This window comes from Barbatula barbatula (assembly GCF_947034865.1).
Source record: "Barbatula barbatula genome assembly, chromosome: 9".
NCBI lineage: Eukaryota > Metazoa > Chordata > Actinopteri > Cypriniformes > Nemacheilidae > Barbatula > Barbatula barbatula.
Genome location: NC_136772.1, coordinates 943,052 through 967,424, shown reverse-complemented (window position 1 = coordinate 967,424; position 24,373 = coordinate 943,052). Strand labels below are relative to the sequence as shown.

Sequence of the window (24,373 nt, the reverse complement as noted above, 5' to 3'; positions counted from 1 at the left end):
TTAATTAGTGATTTACGTTTTATTATATACAAATTATATGATATAGTTTTAGATTTTAAGGCCTTGCTTTGTAATAAATGTATGTATATTTTAGGTAATGCGAGGGCAAGAAAATACTATAACAATTTTACATATATTTAGTAATATACTAATAAAAATGCTAAAACGCTTGTCTTACCTTAAACTAATTCATAAAATGACACGTATTGCTTTATAAATACATTATAGACCATTACTAACTCAGTCCGTACTTAAAACACTTTTAAATAAATATGAAACCGTGTTTCCTGCACCAGTGCGCGCGCGCTTCCCGCAGAAGTAACGGTCGCGTTCAAGTGTTTAAAACACGATAACATACAAAACTTGAAGACAGATTTAAGATTTATAACCTTTTAACGACTCAAAACACGTCTGTGTCGTGTTTGTGTTTTCATCAGGCGTTTGAATGGAGGAGCAGACTGTAAACAAACTCGACAACCTGCTGTTTCAGTTAGGTGGGTTACACGAGAGCTTTTCATTTCGTTAACATATATTTACATTTCACACGGTTTTTATATTTATGTCTGTTTTTAGGTATAGAAACTCGAGAACTTGCTCAGAGGAAAGATGACACCACACAGCAAATACAAAGTAAGATCAGATGATTTCCTTCATGGTTTCAGTATTTTTGAGGTAAAAGTGAAATAAACACAAGGAAAACGGAGTTTGTAATATAAATAGAACTTCCGTGACTTAAAACAAACAGACTTTGTGCACATTCACATAATGTTAAGATATCTACATTAAAGCATAAGCTGTGAGGTAAAAGGGAGGTTTTATGTTTTTATATTTCTGATATAGTACGTTTTACAGTTACCACGTGCTACCAATCAACAATTGTTATATTTATTTATATATGTAAAGGGAAAAAAATAAATGGTTTGATCATAAATACTAGATGCCGCATTAGCATCTGTTTGTATGGGGCGCTATGCGCAGGCCGTCCGCCATATTGGAACGGCGTTTGCCGGTCTGTGTTGCCAAGTCTGCGGCTTTCCAGAAGAACTGGGGTCCTTTGTAAGTGTTGCTCTGGTTTGTTTTATCCACAGGTTAGGAGTGATTTTATCAAATATCTGTCAGTCTTCATTTTATTTTATTTATAAATGTTAAGTTATGTTATTTGGAGAACCTTAAAAGTGCTATTTGATATTCTATCAAAAGATAATATTGTACACATATGCCCTCCAGACATCACTTGGCCCACTGCTATATGATATGAAGCGTTCATCAACGTATTTGTTGTGTATTCTGCTCCGTCTGGTGTGTCTTTAGTCTTCGAGTCAAGCATTCAGGAGAAGAAGGATTATATTAACACGACCCAGAAGACCATCAGAAAACTCGATGAAGAGATTCAGCAGAAACAGGCCACAGTGAAGTTTATCAAAGAAAACACTAAAAAGTAAGTGAAAGTGTGAGGTGTTCTGTAAAATATAATCAAAAGAAACATTTGATGTTATATAATACAAGAAGTCATATTAATTGACACAATCATGTAACTGATATCACTCATTTTCTTTGAATGTGACAGTCACCAGCAAACTGGAAGTCTTTTACTTCAGTATGAAAAGACATTGGAAGCTGAGCTAGAGAAGAGACGGCACAGCTATAATCAAGACATGTGAGTTAACATGAAGTGAATAATATTAAACTAATACAGCAAATCTCTAATCTCTGATTGTTTTTCATTTGACATTCGTGACTGAAGGCACATGTTCCAGGGGAGAATTGAGAGCTACAGGAGTGTGTTTCAGCAGCATAAGGACAGATACTGTATGAACTCACTGGCTCAAAAACTGCTGCAGGTTCAGGCGAAGAACGAGGAGATCGAGAAGAGAATCAGAGGAACCGAGAGCCAAATAACAGAGAAAGAGAGAGAACTGATAGCTGCACTGGGTGATTTATTCAACACACTCTCCTGTTTTCTCGACCTGAACTGTTTCAAATGTTCAGTTTTTATTTACGCAATTTTTGACAAACTGACATGGTGTTCTTTTTGTTGGTGTAAGAAATACCTTTAAAACCATTCTTCTTCTGTTTTTGATAGGTGTGGATGACCCGGTCCCTCTCTCTAATGCTGCTGAATGGTATTTTATCAAAACAGGTTACATTTGCCAAAATTTTGTTGCATTTTCTTAATGAGTGTTTTCTGATATAATACTGTTGTCTAAAATAATAGCAACTGTCAAGAAAATGAAGCCCTACAAACCGACAATAACCAGGAAGTGGATTGTCATCAAGACACAGAAATGCAGGTAAACTATCTGCTGTTTTCCTCCGAGCTATATAATTCACATTTCATGTCCAGTCTATTCTCATGTAGCAAGTAGCTGTGTAATAAGCGGGATAATGTACAAGCAGCCGGCTGTTATCGAGAAAAAAGACCCTTCAGTGTGACACAAGACCCTCCGCTTCGTGTCGGGGCTTACTTATGCGATAACAACCGGCTGCCTGTACATTATCCCTCACATATTATACCTTATAATGAAACTCATTCTTACTTAAGTCTTCTGCAAATCCCACCTGGGCCCACCTAAACAACATTTGAAGTCAGTGTGAAATCTCAAACTTTAGACGGCTGCAGAAGACGGCAGTGATCACACAATGATTGTGGAAGAGTTTTCTGAAGAGATACCAGGTAAAACAGCAGGCAGAGAAGACACGAGTGAATGTGACACAGAGATGTTTAACTACAGCTCATGGCAGAAGACGGACAGTGGAGGAGGTGATCAGCAGAACATCTGTATTTCAGTATTCCACAGAGCTGTCCTAACACTATTCTGGGCTTTTATAAGAATAGATCACATCAAAGGTGGTGATCAGCAGCAGTCAGAGGAAGTGAATGAACAGGTGAAGAGTTCCGGTGGCTCTGAGGTCACAGTAGAGACATTAGAAGAGAATGATGGAGGTGACGTAGAGGCTACAGCAGATACTCTGGAGGACACAACTATTGACGGTGTCATCTGTCCACCTCCTTCACCTGCTAGAATGAAAGCTGTGCTGACCACACCAACCTTCTCATTAAAGTATGAAACTATTCAACTAGAAATGCATATTGATCTTATATGCAGCACACAGTCTTCATGCGATTCTGAAGGTCACTACTTAAAAATAATTATATGTAAAATGCTGTAATACAATGCAACCCTTACAAAAAATAAGTGTACTTCAAGTTCATTTCAAGTACAGCATACCTCATGTTCATGATAATCATTACGTATACTTTATGTACTATATGAACATGAATGTATTAGTTATATCCTTGTAGTTTTAATATAGTGTAAAGCAGCCGCTTATAATATTAACCAGAAACTGACCACCATTGAATCTTTTCACAGCAACAGTCCTGTCAGCTCACCCAGACGACCTGACATCTCAGAATCCAAGTCCCCTGCTTTCGTATTCTCTGTGAATTCTGCTCCAAACACCCCTGCGTTCTCTAGACTGGCCTGTGATTTTGACATGGGCTCAACAGCAGAAGAGGTGAACCTCAAACACTACACGGTCAATGACAGCGTTTTAACCCAGTTTCATCATTTTAATCTTGTGTGTGTTCTACAGGCCTCACCATTTACCTTTACAAGCTCCTACTTCAGCGACAAGGTATTTGTAAAGACATGTTTGATGATTGAATGTGTGGGATTTTAATGTTTGGTATCTGAATGTGTTATCTTGTCACAGAAGTCACCAGGATCAGGACCAAAGTTCTCAGGTGAAGTTAGAAACGATTTCATAAAACCTGTGCAGACAAACTACAGGAACATTTCACCCTAGAATCAAAGAAATGATGTTCTGATGAAATATAACGCTGTGTGTTTGTGTGGCAGGTTTTCTGTTCGATGAAGGTGAGAATCATCAGGAGGAGTTTTCCTTCTCATTCAGCAATGAGAGCTCACAGCAAAACTCCTCAACACAACAGACGGGAGGACCGGACGATTCCTTTCCCTTCACATTCAGCTTCGGTAAATTATAACCTCATAACTATAAATCTCATTCTGTAGGTAGAAATCTCTTCATGTGTCTGTTAGATTCTGAAGCTTTGTTTGTTTTATGGATATACAAAAAAACGTATTTACAGTATTACTGAGTTAACAGAGAAGATTGTTTATGATGCTCTGCATGTTTTAGAGTTACTAAAGCTTTGTGGTATAGTTTTGTAACGGCAGAAAGCTTTCAAATACATTTATATTCCGTTTTGAAATAAAACATTTTATTAAATGTTTTAATATATGTTTATTTATCTTAAATGGCAGTAAATATGATTTCAAAGACATTCAGATGTATCATTACATTCATTTTACATCGAAATGTTTTTGTAAAGGATTTTTCAACAGAAATATAATTTCCTCTTAATGTTTTGTAGCCTTACAGTATAAGTCAGCGAATGGACACATACAGTACAGTGTGAAAACGGTTATACAAGTATTCAATAATGGATGTGTAAAACATGCAATACTAGATTAACAACGATCAAACTGAATAGACGCATGTTATTACAGTCGCTTAACCGCACAACAGGCAACAACACGTTTAAAGAGTCACAGAGTCAGGTTTATCAGTCAACCATAGCTGCTTATGTTCCCATCAAACTCCATTCTCTCGTGAAACATTATTGGAATATACAGTAGATATGGCAGGAAATAACAAAATCTTTTAAATTGTTAAGTATCTAAATATCTGTAGACGATCTCTTTGGTCTTATTTGAACAGTGTCCGAAGGTACATTACACAATGAAAGTTTGAGGCTTTCTACAATAAAAGTGCCGAAGCTGCTCACGCAGATATATTAGAAATACTATATCTAACTACATGTAAATAGATGCTACATTCCACCACTCCAGACAACATCCATGTTTACGGGTCAAAGATGTTAATATGTCCCCATTAAAAGACATTTACAAAAGTGATTTTATGGCCATAGAATGCACATTAAATGAAAGTAAAATGTCTACTTTATGGCTTCAACTTGGTTTTTGGATAATCAAATGTCAAAATTTGGTTGAAATAATGTTACAATGTCATTCAGTGTACCCCAATATTTATGTACGAAATCAAAAAACACGTTTATTCTGACTACATATCAAAATATATAAAATAATAAGGGAGCATATTTCATTTTATTGTGCTTTAAATGAGTATAAAATTCTTATTGACAAATGGGCAAAACCTAGGATAGTGGCAACTAATAAACAAGAAAATTTAAAATTTGCATTTGGGGTGAAAGTAATTAGTCTTTAAATATGTCACAAATAATTTTTTTTGTAAATATGCCTGGCAAGATTGTTACACTGAATAACATCATTTGCTCAGAAAAACTAAAATGCAATTAAATTAAACAGAACTTATTTTTTTCTTTCAACAATTGAAATCAGTATTTATTGTTTTTATGCTTAAACCCTTTTTCATCTTTGACCCATACATATCTATGTGTCCACCAATCCCAGACCAATCAGATGCCAGCTTTATAATAACTGTACTTAATAAAACGGTAAAATATTTTTAAGAAATCAAAGTAAATATTTATACCCCAAAATTTAGGTTGGAAATAAAGTAAGATTCCATCTGTATTTAGTTTTTCATTTAAACTAAACTATTATTAATCAGAAACTACGGCTATAAAGATTACATACAACAGAACAGGTGCTTTGATGGAGTGATTTAGAGCATCATTAAGATCAGGCACAGATCTGGAGTCATGTTTTACTGACGAATCTCTCTGTTTTTACCTGACCATGAGGGGAACTGATCTGAATGATGTTTTAAAAGCCGGTGTCTACACTGAGAGAGCGACGTGTCACATGTTCAATCTCTCCGGTCACATACTCATCAAAGGAGGTCTGATATTTGGCCAACATCTTCAGCATCAGACGCAGGTTTATCCACCACTGTACTTTGGGCATTCTGTGTCTGTTAGACATCAAACACAGTTAGACACGCATTACAGCTGCTCATAACACACTGAAGCACTCTGGACACGTCACTGAGCGTGTAGAGATGATTTTACTCACTTGAAGTCCGTCTGATCCTTCAGTTCAGTCACAGGACTAAAGGACAGAACTTTCTTCTGGAGTCCGATCACACAGGCGGTGTCTGGAGTGTTAACGAACACACGACCTGACAACACACACAGTTTTATTGAAATCTTCAATAATAAAATCGCTAATGTCTGCATTAAATCTATAGAGTATTTTCACCTAGTCTAAAAGCGTTGGTCATCTTCTCAGTTAACCACTGAACGGCTTTCACGCCCAGTTTAGTGCCATAGTTCCGGTCAAAGGGTGTGGGCACTCCACCCTGTTTAAAACAAGACAAAGAACATACATTATGATATGTTGTTTTCGTATTTCTTTCATTACACAGGAAACTCAGTAAGATTATCGTCTGTTATTACACGGCTCATTTGAATGCTTGATTCTGATTGGCCAGTTGCGCGATCCAATCTCAAAACTAATAACGCCCCGTTACCCGGATGCTGCAAATCATTTTGTGAGGGGCAGTTTAATATGACATAAAAATGTATTATAAATATGTCTTTAATAACATATATGACATTATATTTACAAATGATTAAACCAATTTGCCTGTTCGTGACGTTTGAACGTCGTTTCTTAATTTAAAACCGACACTATACGTCTTTTCCTCACGGAAGGTTTGCATTCGGTAGAAATGAGCTAATCAAATATTTCAAATTCACATCTTATGCTTTTTTCTCATGTAGTCGTGTAATAAGCGTGATAATGCTGTTTTCGCAGAAATAAACCCCTTCAGTGTGACACAAGACCCTCCGCTTCACGTCTTGATCACTCCGTCGGGGATTATTTCTGCCAAAACAACCGGCTGCCTGAACATGATCCCTTACATAATGCCCTCCTAAACATTTAAGAGATCAGCTCATATTTCTGACGTCACAAACAACATATTCATAATCTCAGCAGTTCTGTTTGATAAACGCAGAGCTTCAAGTTTTAGGCCGTTTAGTTACACGACAATTGTTTTACCGTCAATTCAGACTCAAAACCGTGCCAGCTGCTGAAGTGTGTCAGTACATTTATGCTTTTAAACTCAGTAATGACTTGAAACTCTTGTGTTTCATGCTGAAGGTTTTATTTGGGGATGCTGTCACATGAGACAGCCGACCCTTTATTTAACTCTGATGGAGCGATACAGGTGATTCTGTACCGGTGTGTACCTGCTGCAGGTGTCCCAGAACATTGACCCTACAGTCGAAGACGCCTTTCCCTTCAGCCGAGTAAAGCTTGTAGATGAAATCTGTGGTGTACTGCTCGTGGCACTTCTCATTCCTGTGAAGAGACAGAAGAAGATTTCTGTTTACAGTGTTGATCTTCATCACCCGTATCTGTCTGCGTTTATGATATATACCAGACTCTACAGTGAACGTTCATCAGTGTACCTCAACACCAGACCCCTCTGAATGTCTTTCTTCATCTTCTCAGTCAAATGCTCCACATTAGTCTGAAAACAAAACATATTAGTGTCATGCTAAATATTTGAATCCACTCATTTTCTCTATTCTGTATTGGGGTGTTTTGTATTGGTTGAATGGGGGTCCAGGTTAAAACTCATTGTGTCGTGAATGGTCGTGAGGAGATTTTAGGCTTTCTGACTCACTTTGAGGTCGTGGATGTTGAACGGTTCTTCAAAAATATATGCCGCATCCGCACCAACAGCGATGCTAGTGTAGGTTGCCAAGTAACCACAGAATCCCCCCATAGTCTCCACCACAAACACTCTTCTCTTGGTCCCGGTGGCTGACTGCTTGATCTTATCACAGCTCTTCATTAAAGAGACATGCACTTCATTAATAGTTTCTGTGCTAGGTGACTTCCAGGGATGTGTCCAAAGGGAAAACATTATGATCACATTTTGAACTTACAGCCATGGCAGCATTTACGGCGGTATCTGCCCCCAGACTGAAGTCAGTGCCGGGCACATTGTTGCTGATGGTGGCAGGAATGATACACATGGGAATACATAATTCATCATATCGCCCCCTGGCTTCAACCAACTCTAATATTCCCTCATAAGCCTGAAAAAACAACACAATATAAACCAACAACACAATAAAATAAAGCACTGCATTACCCGGGAAATGCGGTGGTTATAGGAGCAAATGATGTTTTGCATTAAAAGTCATGTACATTACATTTGTGACCCTGGACCACAAGTAGCACGAGAACATCGTTTTTTCTTTTATGCCAAAAATCATTAAGATATTAAGTAACGATCATGTTCCATGAAGATATTTTGTGAATTTCCTACCGTAAATATACCAAAACCTCAATGGAAACATCAATGGAAAAAAGCTTATTTATTCAGCTTTCATGTATAAATCCAAAGAGTTTTGATGTCCAGGGTCACATCTGTGATCGTGTACAGAAACTACAGTATATTTTTAATTTAATTTGGTATTCATTTCTGTTATTCGTTTGGCAAGTAAATAAAGCAGGATAGATGAACATTAATGTTTCACTCGCATTTCATGACAACAAAGTAAAGATAAAGCACCTCAAAACCACCGACGACCAGCAGGGACTGAATATTAAACTTCTTGAGATTTTCCACCAGTTTTTCCATACAGGTGCTCGGAAGTGTTCTGGAAAACATGACGACATGAAGCTGTGATGTCATAAAGATGAAAGTGATGTCGAGTAAATGCTGCCTTTTTAAACGTGACGCACCGTTTGGTTCCCAGCAGAGATCCGCCCTGTCCCGTCCAACCGGCGACCTGATTCCACAACACCTCATTAACCTTTAACATCAAACAAGCACGCTGACATCATGACAGAATGAACACAAACCATCTGTTCTTGAAACATAACAACCTGACGGATTACCTCTCCGTTGGCCAGACCCTCAAATCCATCGCTAACAATATAAACCCGATGTCCTGTGGCCAAACTGACCCGGACCGCTGAGCGCACCGCCGCGTTCATACCTGCCGCCGGAGCCCCCACGTTCAGAATGGCCATTGAGTGTCCGCTCTGAGATCCCAAACACAGAAGAAGAATGAAGCGGGCTGACCTGAGATCAGTTTCGGTCTATGATGTTTGTGTAAATGTATGACCTGGATCTGAGCAGGCTTCTGATAGGCCAGCAGTTTATACATCCTCCAGTTGTTCTCAAAGTTCCTGTGAAGAGCATCGGTCATTACATCACTCCTCATGAACTTTGACCTTTGCAGGTCCAGATGTACAGTAAATGTGAAGGTCGTCTCTTACCGTCCTCGTAACTGTATGGCTTCTTCAAAGCGTTTCTCATTCATGGCCCTCTGCACCTCTTTAGTCTTTAGTCAGAACAGACGGTAAAATTATTGTTATATATGAGAAAAGATTTAAAATGAGATGCACGTATTCAGTCACATGCTCATGTTTCGATAACAGAGTAACACGTAAGAATATCTTCTGGATTCCTACACTTTTAACATTGTTTAACGGATTTACAGTATATTTATACTTATTACTATACCAACTTCACAGTATTACTGTTGGATGTACTGTACAGCACATTTTTCTGTATATAAAGATTTTTGCTGTAAATTTCGTTTTTTCTTTTAATATTCTGAGATGATGTTTGATATGAACACTGGTGCTAAATGTTCAGCAGGTATAAAAACTCTGCACCATGAATGTTTATAATATTATTTCTGAAATATCATGTGTTTTAATTGCCACATTTATTGTAGATTACAGGTTTAAATCACAAGTTAAGAGTCCATTTCTGTTTAGTACAAATTTGGCACACATGGCAAAGTGGGATGTGCACGAGCCACGACAATAGTGCTTCAAAGAAAACAAAACTAAAATAAAAAAACTATAATGATTTCACTGTAAGAAAGATGGTTCACGTGTGTTTGCTCAACACCCACCATCTCCACCGCTTCCATGAGCGGCAGCCGCACTGCCTGGTTACCCGACAGGCCGATCACACAGGCGGGCGTGTCCGGCTCCGCCTCCAACAGGGCCACCACGGCCTCCACGCCTAACTTACTGCTCTACACAACAACACAGAGATTTTACTATAACATCACAACCAATGCTGAAAAAATGTCCCATCACCAAAGGTGAAAGTTTCATGAGATTATTTACCAAAACCCTGTCGAAGGCTGAAGGGGTTCCGCCTCTCTGGACGTGACCCAAAACCGTCACTCGAGTGTCATATCCCAACCGAGACACAACAAGCTTCAAGAGATGATGAATTCATTACTGTACTGTATATACAGCGGTTAGTTTCACATCATTCAATCGTGCAGTCATTACAAACGGTAATATTGAACGCACGCGTTTGGCCCACAGTTCTCTTTGCCCAAATTGTTGTTTCGGCTGAAACCGTCTATATAACAATATCTATCATGTTTCTGAAGCTGAAGATGTTCACTCACGTCTTTGATATAGTTGGAAGTGATGGGCTCACCGCTTCTTCTGATGGCTCCTTCAGCGATGATGATGATGTTCAGTCTGGATCCTTTACTGCGGCTCTGCACAAACACATGCATCAATGAAACACGCGTGCTGTACTCGTAACCCTCACAACGTCATTCAGAAACCATCTGATTTATTCAATAATCTGTGACGTCATCACCTCTCCCAGTCGAGCACACATCAGCTCCTCCCATCCCTCCTCAGGAGGAGCTTCGGGAATAAACAGCCAATCGGCTCCAGACGCCAGAGCTGAAACCAGAGCCAGATACCTGCACAAAAACACCAGTGGGGTTGCTAGCGTGTCAGGAGTGGTTGCAAGGCGGTCGCTAAGTGGCTTTCTGGTTGCTAAGGTGTCATGAGTGAAGTGTTCTGCGGGATTGCTAGGGTGTCACAAGTGGGATTTTGTAACTCAAGTTCATGGAGTTCTCATGACCCGCTGCAGTTTTTCTCACAGATTTTGAGCGAGGAAATGAAACACACAGTTTGACTCACCCGCAGTGGCGACCCATGACCTCTAACACAAATGTGCGCTGGTGGCTGAAAACAGACAAACGACACAGTAAACTGATCCATCTGATATAGATTGACTGTATTGACATGTGGTGGACGTGCAGCTCTCACGTTACAATGTGCTAAAAATACAGAAGCACATTCCTTTGGTTGAAGAATTGACAGGACAAGATGAGACTCATGTATGAACACATGATGCGTCCACAACTGGAATGATGTTTATGAATGAAATACATTCAGAGAGACAACCATCGCTACAAATGAATGACATCATGGGTTTTCCTTTATCACTAGTGAACATGAGGGCACATTTAACATTCAATTTTTGATCAACCTCTATTAGTTTTCTGTGTCATCAATATCACTTTCCTTCCTTTAAAATCGGCATGAAATTAAAAATGATCATTCTAATTGTTTACTACTGTTGCCGAGAAGTGCAAAACAAAACAACAAGTTAAATCTAAAAGCAAAATAAAAAATCCAAAATCAAAATGATGAATCTGAAAACGCAATATCAAATCTAAAAACAGAATCGCAAATCTTAAAACTAAAATTCGGAAAACTAAGTAAGTCAGAAACCACATCGACAAGTCAGTCAAACCGGAAAAGGAAGGTACTTAGTTGGAATGGGATAGATACTGCTGATTGGATCAATCAAGTCTCACTTTGAAAGTCTTCAAATTGTGGAAATATTCTAATTCTGCGCATCTACAAGCCTTTAAATAAAATATCTGAGACTGAGCAGAAAGGATCTGGTGCGTAAACGCTGTCCCATTCTGCATTACAGGAAGTGATGCAATCAATGACATGGTGACGCTGACCTTGTCGCTGTGGTGGTGATGGCGTCAACGATCTCAGTGATGCGATGAAGGGCGGAGTCAGCGCCGATGGTCATGTCTGTTCCACAGAAATCATTATCAATGGACCCCACCAGACCCACGATGTTCAGAAGACTGTTCTGCTTGGCTGTTTCTGCAGTGATCCGGCCTGCGAACATCAGCCAGACGTGATTTGTATCTCACCATAGATCACATCAAGATCATACAGTATACGTGTGCAGATGTGATGTTATAAAATATGGATGAAAAATGTTGAAATGACAAGCAAATCAGACTGATCTTCTACCTTTCTTCAGCAGCTCATCCAGCAGTCCACTCCACTCCGAGCGGAAGATATTAGCACCCGTGAGACTGCCGTCCCCGCCGCAGACACACAGGTTAGAGATGCCACGCTTCACCAGGTTAAACGCTGCGGATAACCGGCCCTCACGCGTGGTGAACGCTTTACAGCGGGCGCTGCCGATCACCGTCCCTCCCTGAACCACACACACGCAGACAATAATACAAACATGTCGCATGAATCGTGTTCAGATGTCTATTTGAATGCTTAAACGTGCTATTGCAGAAATGCATGTCAAACGCTCAGTTCATGCATGAAGCACACATTCAACGGATGCCCGATTCATCATCTGTGTACAGCATCAAACACTGAACATCATTTAAATGCAAAGCTGAACCCACAAACTCTCACAGAAATTCATCCAAAAATCTGTTTATTTTCCCCACGAAACACATTTATTCTGGATACAATATTGTGTGAATATTCTCGCAAATGACTTCTTTAGTGTTTCATTGAAAAACAACAGCATCCGGAACTACTTTATGTATTTTTGGATGGCGTATTGCTAATCTCGTGGCCATACTAATACAACATTTTATGGGTACAATTGTTCGGCATGTCTACATAAACATCGAGTAGATTGATCAATACAGAATCTACACAATAATGACATTTAACACGGCTGAAGGGACTAAACACCTCATGACACAAAACAGACATTTTGCTATGAAGCTTTGCATGTTCAACAGGCAGCTAGAACACAAACAACATGACGTTTTATTCAGTCTAGGACCAAAACACAGAAACATTTCACATGTGCCTGTACACTAAATATACTCTACACACTAAATATACTGCACGCTAGAAATCCCCAGACTAAAGAAGAATAAAAGCACTCCATGCAGCAGCACGTCTTACCCGTTTACCAGCTTAACAGCGCCAACCGAACACAAAAGAAGATGCAAAAAATGTCAGTTAATAAGTTCATAAAAACACCAAAACAAGAGACATGATTAAACCCACATTACTGTTAACTCGGTGAAAAGAAGGCTTACGATAAAGCAAGTTTTTTGCACATTGAAACCTGACGGATGTTCTTACCAGTTGAATTATATTGGTGACGCTTTGCCAGTTGGCCAGTTTAATATGATCTCCTCCATCCACCAGCCCTTGATAACCCTGAAATCAAATCAATACAAGAGTCCACTCACAAATCACAAACTAAACAACATGGTCAGTGTTGTGTACATTTCATTACACACACAGAAAATATAAGCATAATACCTCATACACCAGATACACTTTTGCTCCGACATATATTCCCATTCGTGTCACGGCACGCAGCGCTGCGTTCATACCTGAGAGAGGTCAAAGGTTAAAAACACACCACCTGATTTCTGTTAAACAGCTCAATTTTGTGGCAGATCTCACACTTAATTATTCATCATTTATGACATTCGTTAATTCATTAATAATTGTTGGACGTAACACTTTGTTTTCAAACTTATCGTAGACAGAATTGTTTACAGTTGATCAATTCATTATAGTCAATACTACAAAATCCTAGAATCTAGTACAGTAGTGAACACTGAAGTATATTAGAGTATTTACTACAGTTTATCATTTCCCATGAAATACTCAATAGGCTCCTTTATGACTACAGTAAACACAGAATTCTCTCACGTGGGTAAATAAATAACGGAGCCAAATATAATGATCGTAAATTCCGCAGGTTATAACAGATCAGGTGACCAAATGTGATGTTTACGCAATAACGATTTATTCTCTCTTCATCCGTCACCATTGGGAAAGAAGTTTCTGTTAACATAACGACGCTTTATTACAACTATAATAAAACCAAAGTGCGTTTTCCTAATCGATAACGTCATTAGACACGAAAGACAGATTTAAACGTTACTACACGGTGTTACTTCTTCAGAAAAAACGTTATTAAGTGACAAACATTCTTTACTCGCTATAAATGTGCACCCGCACGTTTGCGTGTTATTATTTATCTGTGACACGCGCATCTTCTTCACCTTGCGCGTCTCCGCCGCTGGTGAGCACGGCGATCGCCCGGCCCGCGCCCGTCATGCGCAGCTTCTCTAGACCCGCAGAACTCATCGCGCTCGTGGAAGGAAAATCACGACACGGTCCTCGAGTTTCTTGAGATCCGGATGTAAAGTTACGGTGTCACGGTCCGAGAGGATTGTTTCCACGGTGTCGATTGACCTTCTGACAGACGCGGATGTGAGCGCGCAGTGAAGTACACGCCCCGCAGACGTGTTTGTGTTCACGCGGAGCTGCGCAGATACAGTATCGCGAGAGCAATGTAAAAGCGCAGGTTTCGTTTTGCTCTCGCGATACTTAACGCTCATGTGCAGATCGGTCTGCGCAGAGCCGGATAACATCCCACCAGTGGAACCAAACACACTCATCATTCCCACTTAACCAGTGAAATCTGTTTTAAATACTTTAGGAAAGTTAAGTCAAGGATTTTAAACGTATTCTGGACATTCACTTCACAATGCAATAAAACCAGTGAACCTTGAACATACCTTGACCTTGACTTTAAACGATAAGTTATCTGTCAACATGTTCTGCTTCATATGAATAACTTATAAACCATGAACACAAATGAATAAACGTACAACATTGTGTGTGAGAAAATAAATCATAAGCAAAGAAACCTGTCGGATATTTTTGACCATTTACTCGCTTATGTGTTCATATTTTAATTATTATTTAAACTCATCGAAACGATGAAACAAAACAATAAAACTGTGTTGTTATTTTGACTAGAATTTGCCGACATGTTGACATTTTCACAAGCAGCTTCTTGACGTCTGACCACGAGATGCTTATTAAATCTTTCTCCTTTATTCGGTCAATTCAAAAACAGTATTTATGAAATAAAATGTTAGTTTTGTCAAGAATAAAAGCATGTTTATATTTTGGTCTACTAAACTCAGACAAAATTTAAGCCCGCTCATTTAGATCAAAAACATTTTTATATTTAAATTACGAGAAACATTTCACTCAAGTGTCCCGGTAGTGTATCACTTAATAAACTGTAATAAAAAAATAACGTTATCTTTGAGATCCAAAGACTTTTTGATGTTCACTACTATTCGATTCGTCTCTCAGTTTCCTCTTTCAATAGGAAATACATCAACACGAGAAGGTTAACCTGTAGAAAAAGACATACAGATGAAATGCAGGAAAAACTCTGCCGACATCATAAAGAGAGGAGAGGCGTGAGAGTTTGGTACAGTACATCAGTGTTTATTCCATGCAGTTATTCTGCTGTGATTTTACACGTCACTCCTGTCGCACTGTACACAGGCTATTACAGGACAAACCTCAGGATCGGTTGATCATAATACCATTCAAGAGAAGTAATGGAGCGACACAATGAGCCCAGAGCTGAAGATATTTCTGCACAAAAATAGTTCATCTTAAAATACCTGTACTGTATATGACAGAGGAGAAAGCAATTAAAAACGGTAAATGTGAACAGGACAGAGGCGGTGAGACTAAGAAAGAAAAACGTACAGTATATACTTTTCAAGTCGACCCCCTGTGCTCACATCTAGAGATGAGGATCTGTGCAGCACTCGTTTCAAACTCTTCTTAAAGGGACAATTGTGTCATTATTAACTCAACCCTGCATTATTTCTGAAAACTGAATAGATTTTTCTCTTTTGCGTTACATAAACAACAACAAAAAACATTTAGGAAGGACATTGAGTTATTCATACGATTTATGTAAATCCCCGTCTCGCATCTGAACATTCTTCAGTAATACTTCATCAGATAGGAGACATTTAGGAGGAATAAACAAAGAACAGAAATCTTACTAGTGCTTCAAAATAAATTAAGTTCATAATCACGTAGACCAGCTACAAACAAGAAAAAAACGGAATTAAATAAAATAAAAATCATATTTTACAGGATTTATAATGGCCAAAAAAGAAACAAGATTTCAAGATCCAAAGATCTTGATCTTTACCAAAACACAAGAATACAAATGTGTGCCGTCTACCCTCATTACTATTAGAACGCCCTTACAAAAATGAATATCAAAGCCAAATATTTTTTGTCCTACTGGAGAAATAAAATCCATATAATAATAATAATGGCTGCATGAACAAGTCAAATCATTCGCGTCCATAATCAGAGTTAAACGTGTCCCTTCAGAGGTGGAGCAAGTTATTGCATTTCGATAGAGAAACAAAAACAAAGAACAGATCAAATGAGTAAAGTATCGTGTACTATAACATCACAGGAACAAGAACGTAAACAGGGTGAGTTTAGATTTCATGTTTGTTTCCACATGGCTTCCGATTTGTTCATGTGCTGCTGAAACACACGTCAGGTTCAATGACAACGTTACTTTATCAGAGAATTACTTGCAAGTTTGCTCTGAATGACAGTGCTTATAAGCTTACGGTACATCTTATACGCTGCGAATGGACGAAATTCACAGTTCATTCGCTGTCTGGCATCACGTTTAACCCATGATGGCATTTTATCTAGCGCTAGTAACATCTACATCTACGACTGCAACATCACACATAGACATGCTGGAAGAGGCAGTGTCCCTTTGAGAAGAAAATTCAAGACAAACGTTTGCAGAAGAGAATATTAAATAACACAGGCCACGTTCTTGAAGAACATCAAACGCCGGATGAGAATACGACCGTGCCTGCTTAGGTTTCCTTTATTGTAAAAACAGTTAACATCAGACGGGTTAAACTGTTAGCATACATGTGTCTTACTTGCTTTATGCAAAGCGATTTACAAAAGAGTGAGCATTCAACATTAAGCCTTAAATGACGTGTTCATTTCATGGCATACAAACATGAAAGAGTCATTTAAGAGATTCAGCTTCTGTCGCATCTACGATTTTCAAGATTCATTTGGCCAAAGTTTTAGATCATACCGCTCATTCCTGAACAGCCAAAACAAAACCGACGAACGTGTTTTAGCGGAGACTCGTGCGCATTTAACCTGAGCGTTTAACCGGCGAAAAACATGCAACCTTCATTTCTATTTCCGTTCTTTCACTCCAAAATCTCAATGTGTAAAAATAATTAACCCAAGCTGTAAAAATAGACGTCTTTTCGAAATTCGCTTCCGACTTTCCCGCAACAGTTTACCGCAAACAGTAAATCTGTCCAGCCTGCTAGACAGTCAACCTGAGCAAAAGATCCTCGACAGCCTGAGCACATAACCCGTGTTATTGCTGATTCACCCTTAAACAACACATCTGTGCTTCTGTGGTCTCCATAAACACTAACATACACACAAACACCAGCAGAAGACAAGCAACACTCATTTAAGAAAAGTAAAATCTCTAGGGACACTGCATCTCCAGAATGTCCATGTCGTTGGGTTTCACCTTAAGATAAATGTGACGAAAAGTCACATGTCAGGGTCGATGTCACACTTTTGCACCGTGGAAACAAGCAAGCCAAGGGATGGTGCTCCTCATCCTCTGGCCATCCACAGCTTCTCTTCACACGCAGTCCTGAGATGAGAGGAAACGCTGCTCTGGTCCAGTTTAAACACTGATTTGTTCATTGAAGATGCCGTTTTTATGACAGCAGCTCACTCGCTTTCTGTTTGTCCGCAGAGGCCGGCAGCAGCAGCAGTCTGATTGGCTCATAAATGCCGACCGAGCAGGAATGCTGGGAAATATTTTCCATGTCTTGGAAGTCGATAAAATGAAGGGAACGGAGGAGGATTATAGTTCCTGCTGGTGCTCAAGCTAAAGTCGCCCTGATTTCCCTCAGTAGGGTGTAGGACGCTTTCTGTAAACTCAGGGAGTGGCAGGTAAGCAAGTTTTTACCGGAGGGATTTTCTTTCTCTAACGGATCCTCGAGCTACGCCCCAGAAATGTTCCTTCTCGTAACTACGGATGTATACACACACACGTACTCTCACACCACAGTCATGGTTGCGATCTAACTCTAACACATATGCTAAACTAAAGGATTCTGGTTTGGAACACTTCAGTGCTAATGCTCCACACACAATCGGTACGATATCCGTGACTCGAGTTCCTGAATTTGTTTGCGTCTCCTCCAACTCATGATAAGAATAAATTATGCATGTTACACTTGCTACATTTTCACTTACATCTGCCTGAGGTCGCTCAGAGAGAGGGAGGGAGGGAATGGTGGAGCATGGGAAGGGCTAGTCCCTCCAAATGATAAAATAGATCAAGGGTCATGGCTGTTTATAGCCGGCTTCGATTATTGCCGTGGTTTCCTCCAAAGGCTCCGGCGTGTTTAGAGTTCACCAGGAGGAGGGTGCACAGGGCTGTTTGTTCCTGATGGTGGCGTCAGAGCACTCCGCATCCGAGGTATCGCAGTCGGAATCTCCAAAATGAAGCGGGTTCTGGAAGAGCGAAACAAGAGGTTCAGTTCCAGAGACACCAAAAACGACACTGTTCAAAGTATTACCACATTCTGGAAATTCTTCCTACAAACACCAGACTTTCTTTAAAGATAAATATTACAATGTTCTTAAAATGACATTTCAGGCAATGTGTAATGTTGTTGTGTGTGAATGTCAGCAGTCTGCAAAGTTGTAAAGCCGGAAGTGAACGAATAACAAAACTATTGGCTCGGGAACAAGGGAGTCGACTCTGAATCAAGCGAACTAGTCATCTGTCGTTCTAATTTCAGCTCTGGATCAGATTTGCGTCACTCTGTGATATGGCCGCTTAGCATCCTAACACGGTAAAAAACTCCAATCATAACGGCTTATATAAAAGCGGAACAATGTAGACATTATTAAAAATACTTTCATGATACCATTTTTTTGTATATAAAAGCCTAAACGTGATTAAAATCGAAAGAAATGTAAATATGTGGAGCATTATTTATATATTTCTGCTCAAGACATCTTCCACAAGTATTACTTTTTGAATACACTTCCACTTTACTAGGGCTGTGAATTGGCAAGTGCCTCCCGATACGATACATATCACGATACAATATTTTGGTATGTATTTCGATACAATACACATTTGCAATATATTGCAACACTTTCAATAGAAAATGTAGAACCTGGGTTTTCTGTGAGGATAATTGTAAAAACATCCCTTACCTCTGCAGAGTGGCCATGATGTGCGATGCATGGACCTTTAGATCAGAGGTTTGGGTTCCCAAACTGTGGATTGCGCCCCTCATGTCGGTAGCACAGGGGAATAAGGTGGGTCACGCAAGCCACTTGTGGATTTCCGTTTAAAACGATGAACACGGGCAGTTTAAACTCCAGGTTCATCATAAATGCGCTGGTGTCACATCCGTGAAAGCACAATAAATGTCATGTACTTTTAGGAAAAAAGGTTTGTCTAATGCAGTGCAGTAGACAAGGGACTCGGTGGGTCATGACTTGCGAAGCTTACAAACAGTATTTATTTGATAGAACTCATTACTCCATGACTTATGTTTAAAACCAAAGCACACCGACACATCAGTTCTGAGAGCTCGAAGCGTTCTTATATTTGTCTCCATGCTCGCTTCCACTTACTTTTGTATGTATGTCGTATGTATATGACATGATTAAACAAATGTATCGATACAAAAATATTGCCATAGTTACATGTATCGATATTTTTGCACAGTCCAACACGTTTATATTTTACTACACTAAACACTTATGTGAAAAACAAATTCTTATAGTCCTTTTTTATGAATAAATGTATAATCTTTAAACACTGTGACGTTAATAATGTTGCTGTTTTCTAAAAGCACTAAAGCCACGAGAGGCCATGAGCTGCAGCTATTGGACCGTGGTGATAGCAGCTTAGCATCGTATCTAATAACAGTCAAACCAGATGGTAAAATCAGTGATACTCACAGCCTCTCGTGGCTTTATTAAACCGGTTGTGTTGGAGTAAAAGAGAGATTCACCTCGTAGCCGTGCTCATCAGCACACAGTTTGCCCAGAGAGATCTGCGTCTTCACCCGGCGCACGGCACACTCTTTATCAGACAGCCCGTCAGACTGCAGTGAGATATCGATGGGGATCTCGGGCGTGTGAGACAGAAGCTCATCCAGATGTTCCTCCTGACTGCCGCTGAGCTGCTCCAGCGGGCCGCTGCGGGAGTGATCGCTGGTGTTCCCCTCCTCTCCGTCCGACACAGACAGATTCTCAGAACTGAAGGTGGAGTACGACTGGAAACCGCTCATGACGCGATGAGGCCTGATGACGACACCACATGTTCAAACACTCACATCTCTCCATTTCATTCTTAGTCTCCCTAAATATAATCTTCAATAAATACTCAACTTTTATTTATACAAAAACCTCACCTCTGTCTCCGTGGAAACTCCACCTCACTGTCCACTTCACCCTCCTCTTCCTCAGAGGACTCGTCTCCCGCCTGACAGACACATGAAAACATTTACTCCATCATCAACACACACACACACACACAATAATGACACGTTTTTTATTCTTTAGATATGACAACTTACCTTCCTGTGGGGTCTGAGCGTGTGCAGCAGCCCGCCGGACAAGCTTCCTCGAGGGGATCCCCGATCCGGCCGTTCGGCTTCTCCCCGGATGTCAGCCGTGGATCCCAGAGGTCGTTTGACGGTGGGCGGCGTCCCCTCACACGTGCTAAGCAGAGAGTAGTGAGGGAGTTGTGGGTGGCTGGGTGCAGCAGGTGTCTCCTGGCAGTGCATGCAGCCGGGGAAGGGATGTGCCTGGCAGCAGGGACACAGCGGCCCTGGTCCAGACCCCCCGGCGGGTGGTACGGAGGACCTGCGGTGCCGGATATCTGCATCCACCGCAGTAGAGATGAGATCAGGGCTGGAGCCGGAAAGCCTTCGTTGGAGGTGGTCGGTCTGCGGGCTGCGTAGGGCGGCAGCTGGGCCGAAATAACGCAGGTTGTTGGCGCAGGTGGCCACGGCGTTATCCCTGTTCTGCGCTGGAAGAACGGGACCCTCGGGATGGTGGTGGTGGTGATAGTTTTGTTCTTGCAGGGGTTGTTGTTCTTCTGACGGGCCGGTGGGGGGTTTCAGAGCAACGGGGAACTCGGTGTGGCTGCCTTTGCTGTTTACCCTGCGGTGGCGGGGTTTACTGCGGTAACGGCTCTTTCCAGGCGGCGTGGACACTTTTGGGCTGCCTGACAGTGGAGAAGGGGCAGAAAGCGGCTCGACGCTGGGAATGCCATCAGAGCGCAGGAGATCCGGCCTGCAGGAGATCACATGTTTGAGTTAATGACCTCGTGAAGAATTCATACGAGATTCGGTTTCATTTGGCAAAGCATCACGTCTTTAACTACATGTTATTCAACCATGTTACTATAGCAATGAACAAATAATGTTTGAACATTAATCATGCAGAAGATTAGTTCCTAGTAACAGTTTGTGTGTATTTTGGTGAATGTGCTTGACATATAAAGTTTGATTTACGGTTATGAATAATAATCTTTTGCTTTGCAGCCATCTAGTGTCAAACTAACAGAGGAAATAAAGAAAGGTTCAATTGTAAAATGTTATTTATTTAAAATGTACATCTTGCCTTTTATTTGAATATATTTTCAATAATATATGAAAAAATGTGAAGTGTCGGTGGCTGAATGCTTTGTGTAATTTATCTCATCTAATGAAATGTGTTGTTATAAACACGGATGGTCACCTCTTGGGCGTCTGTGTCCAGGGTTTGTGGTTGATGGTGCTCTTTTTCCTAATGAGCTTTTCAACAGCGTTGGACCGCACGATGGGCCGAACCAGGTGGCGTTTATATGAGCCGGGATATTTTTTCTCTACAGCCTGCTCTCTCCTGCAAACACGAATAAAAACACATTTTAATCTAATGTTGCATAATGTATAGAGATACACGAAAAGCTGTGGACTAAAGCCGTGTGTGTGTGTGTCCATCATGAGTTTAAGTTTGTTTTATTGCTCATTTCCTTCGCTCATTCAGTCTGATAATGTCGGTCAGGGTCAGACTGGATTGATTTAGAGACGTCTCTTTTCAGATACAGATGGGCTCAAAGTTCACACTCATTACAACCGAAAAATCAGATGGTCAGGTTCATAATAACTACTGCATATGCTGCAATGAGTAGTGTGTAACAAAACCGACTAGGTTTTCCATAAGGACAGTTCCATACGTTTCAGAGCAAAATCTCAATTTATTTATAATTTTGTTTCCATGATACAACCCCAACAACAGCCTTTATACAAGATATATATATATATATATATATTCAGGATACATCTGTATTGATTTTGGCATGCAAAACACAATATGAATATTTACGCATTTGGCAGACGCTTTTATCCAAAGCGACTTACATTGCATTATCCTATACATTTGTTTCTAAGTATGTGCAATCCCTTGGGATCGAACCCACGACCTTGGCGTTATGAACACCATGCTCTAACCACTGAGCTACAGGAAAGCTAATCTCATGAATGTTGTGAATTAAGTGTGAAACAGGAAAAACGTACTTGAGGAGATCCTTCTCTCGCACCTCCAACTGAAGCATGATGGCACTGAGTTCCATGTACAGATTATTGGCTCTCTCCAGTTTTCGCTCATAATGCTCCCGGATGTCTAAAGCATGTCTATGAGACACACAGCACAGATGAGTACATGATGATTTGAGCAGAGTCTCTAATGTGTTTAAAGGGAAACTTGAATGATGCTTAAAATAACCTAGGACAACAGAACATTTCTAGCAGATATAAGCGATACTGGATTCATTTGCACACAATGTTTTCTTTGAGACTCACCTGAGCTCATCTCGTCTGCGTCGAATCAGCTCCTCATCCAGTCGGTGGATGCACGTGCCTTCACTCTTTATCTTCTCAAAATGTTTCTTCACCTCTTCTCTCCATCCAGCCTGCCAGACACACATCGAGAGTGAAGAAAAACCTTCGGTTTCAGCGAAGGCATTGCAGAAGATGTTTTGGCTATTTATTGTGTTTGAAGCATCCTCCGTGACGAGTGTCAGTAGGTCTAATGTGATGTCTGTATGCTCACCTGAGATTTGAAGTAGGTCTCCTGTGGGGTCGCCAACACGTCAGCAGAGGCGATGTCCAGGTGTAACAGGATCTGCCTGAAGGACGGTCGGTTCCTGGGTTTACCCTGCCTGTAGAACACAAACGCAATGTAACAAATATAATCCGTACCATCTAACATAAGCTCTCTGTTTATGACTGTATATTGGGTTTTATTAGCTGTATTTCCAATAACAATTTTCCACAGTGTTTCAAGTACAGAAGGATAGAGGTGTGTGTGTTGTGTTGAATCTCACCAGGTCTGTTTCATGAGTATTTTGAAGCCGTCAGGACAGGTGGAGGGCACAGGCAGGTGGAGACTGTTACTGCCCACACCCCAGATGATGGCAGATGAATCCACATCCTTATAGGGAATCTCACCCGTCAGGAGCTCCCATAGCACAACCCCAAACGACCTGAAAACACACACAAACACGAGTGTGAGACCCTCATAACAACACCTGAAATGACCCGAAACACACGCAAATGCACATGTGCAGGTGAGCCATCCATAACACAACCCCAAATGTTTGTACCTTCAAACACCCCACACATTCATTCAAATTCATTAAAACATTTCATTGACAAATTTAATCGATTCACTCACCAGATATCAACTTTCTCAGACACCGGCTCATTGCGGATGACTTCCGGTGCCATCCACGCGACGGTGCCCGCAAACGACATCTGCGTACTCTTGTCACTGAGCTCTTTAGATGTTCCAAAGTCAGAAATCTTCACCACGTCATTTTTAGTTACTAACACACTGCAGGTTACAGAAGAAATTAGAGAATATGAACTCATGAGAGGTGTTGCTCGCTTCTCTTCTATTGAAAGTGATTATATATGGCAGTGACAAACTCATTTTACAAGCTAGGTCACTTCAGACAAACTCAAAATTGGGGCAGTGACAACAGAACCTTTACTAGGACATGTGGTACAAAGCTACACAACATAGGGATCTTACTTTGGTGATTTGAGGTCTCTGTGGATGATCTTATGGAGATGCAGGTAGTTCATGCCGCTGGCTATCCCTGAGGCCCAGTCCACCAGTAACGACGGTGATATCTTTCGTCCCACCCGGAGAACCTCGTAGAGCTGTCCCTGTGCGCAGTACTCCATAATGATGCAGTAACACGGAGCCTGTGTGCACACACCCCTAACATACAACACCCCAACATCAGTTCCCTCGAGCTTTAGGTCAGGTTAAATGTGTTAGAATGCGAGCGAAAGCAT

General features: G+C 40.5%; 3 protein-coding genes across 6 annotated transcripts in view; 1 reads left to right on the top strand and 2 right to left on the bottom strand.

The window, feature by feature from the left end:
• Window positions 1-343: 343 nt before the first annotated feature.
• LOC306898711 (uncharacterized protein) lies at window positions 344-2,809 on the top strand (the record flags this gene model as incomplete). Its single annotated transcript, XM_079464455.1, has 9 exons — window positions 344-494; window positions 574-630; window positions 1,312-1,438; window positions 1,568-1,657; window positions 1,745-1,932; window positions 2,084-2,123; window positions 2,216-2,291; window positions 2,611-2,674; window positions 2,733-2,809. The coding sequence occupies exons 1-9, from the start codon at window positions 446-448 to the stop codon at window positions 2,807-2,809; spliced, it is 768 nt and encodes a 255-aa protein (XP_079320581.1). The 5' UTR covers window positions 344-445.
• Window positions 2,810-4,226: 1,417 nt separating this feature from the next.
• pfkla (phosphofructokinase, liver a) lies at window positions 4,227-14,409 on the bottom strand. Its single transcript, XM_079463971.1, has 22 exons — window positions 14,144-14,409; window positions 13,389-13,462; window positions 13,206-13,283; window positions 12,111-12,300; window positions 11,807-11,972; window positions 10,968-11,012; window positions 10,636-10,744; window positions 10,436-10,531; window positions 10,143-10,235; window positions 9,923-10,048; window positions 9,276-9,340; window positions 9,122-9,185; window positions 8,892-9,038; window positions 8,736-8,806; window positions 8,563-8,650; window positions 7,931-8,083; window positions 7,666-7,830; window positions 7,448-7,509; window positions 7,226-7,337; window positions 6,231-6,330; window positions 6,045-6,150; window positions 4,227-5,943 (listed from the first exon to the last, which is right to left on the bottom strand). Exons 1-22 carry the CDS (start codon window positions 14,226-14,228, stop codon window positions 5,796-5,798), a joined length of 2,343 nt encoding a protein of 780 aa, XP_079320097.1. The 5' UTR covers window positions 14,229-14,409; the 3' UTR covers window positions 4,227-5,795.
• Window positions 14,410-15,371: 962 nt separating this feature from the next.
• map3k13 (mitogen-activated protein kinase kinase kinase 13) overlaps window positions 15,372-24,373 on the bottom strand; it is a 29,973-nt gene continuing 20,971 nt past the window's right edge. For all 4 annotated transcript variants that reach the window (XM_079465084.1, XM_079465086.1, XM_079465087.1 and 1 more), the window contains 11 exons: window positions 24,105-24,296; window positions 23,745-23,903; window positions 23,395-23,553; window positions 23,121-23,229; window positions 22,871-22,980; window positions 22,586-22,702; window positions 21,768-21,911; window positions 20,600-21,320; window positions 20,435-20,505; window positions 20,033-20,324; window positions 15,372-18,509 (listed from right to left, as the gene is read on the bottom strand). In XM_079465084.1, the coding sequence (XP_079321210.1) occupies window positions 18,408-18,509; window positions 20,033-20,324; window positions 20,435-20,505; window positions 20,600-21,320; window positions 21,768-21,911; window positions 22,586-22,702; window positions 22,871-22,980; window positions 23,121-23,229; window positions 23,395-23,553; window positions 23,745-23,903; window positions 24,105-24,296 (2,176 nt within the window). In that variant the 3' untranslated portion in view covers window positions 15,372-18,407. The remainder of the gene's footprint in view (window positions 18,510-20,032; window positions 20,325-20,434; window positions 20,506-20,599; window positions 21,321-21,767; window positions 21,912-22,585; window positions 22,703-22,870; window positions 22,981-23,120; window positions 23,230-23,394; window positions 23,554-23,744; window positions 23,904-24,104; window positions 24,297-24,373) is intronic.

What these genes read in the sequence shown, in the direction of transcription:
- pfkla (XM_079463971.1), bottom strand. Translation starts at nt 14,228, where the DNA reads ATGAGTTCTGCGGGTCTAGAGAAGCTGCGCATGACGGGCGCGGGCCGG. An exon ending in GCCATACAGTTACGAGGACG is followed by an intron (nt 9,186 to 9,275) that starts GTAAGAGACGAC and finishes TGCTCTTCACAG; the next exon opens with GAACTTTGAGAACAACTGGA. An exon ending in GACCAACGCTTTTAGACTAG is followed by an intron (nt 6,151 to 6,230) that starts GTGAAAATACTC and finishes GTGTGTTGTCAG; the next exon opens with GTCGTGTGTTCGTTAACACT.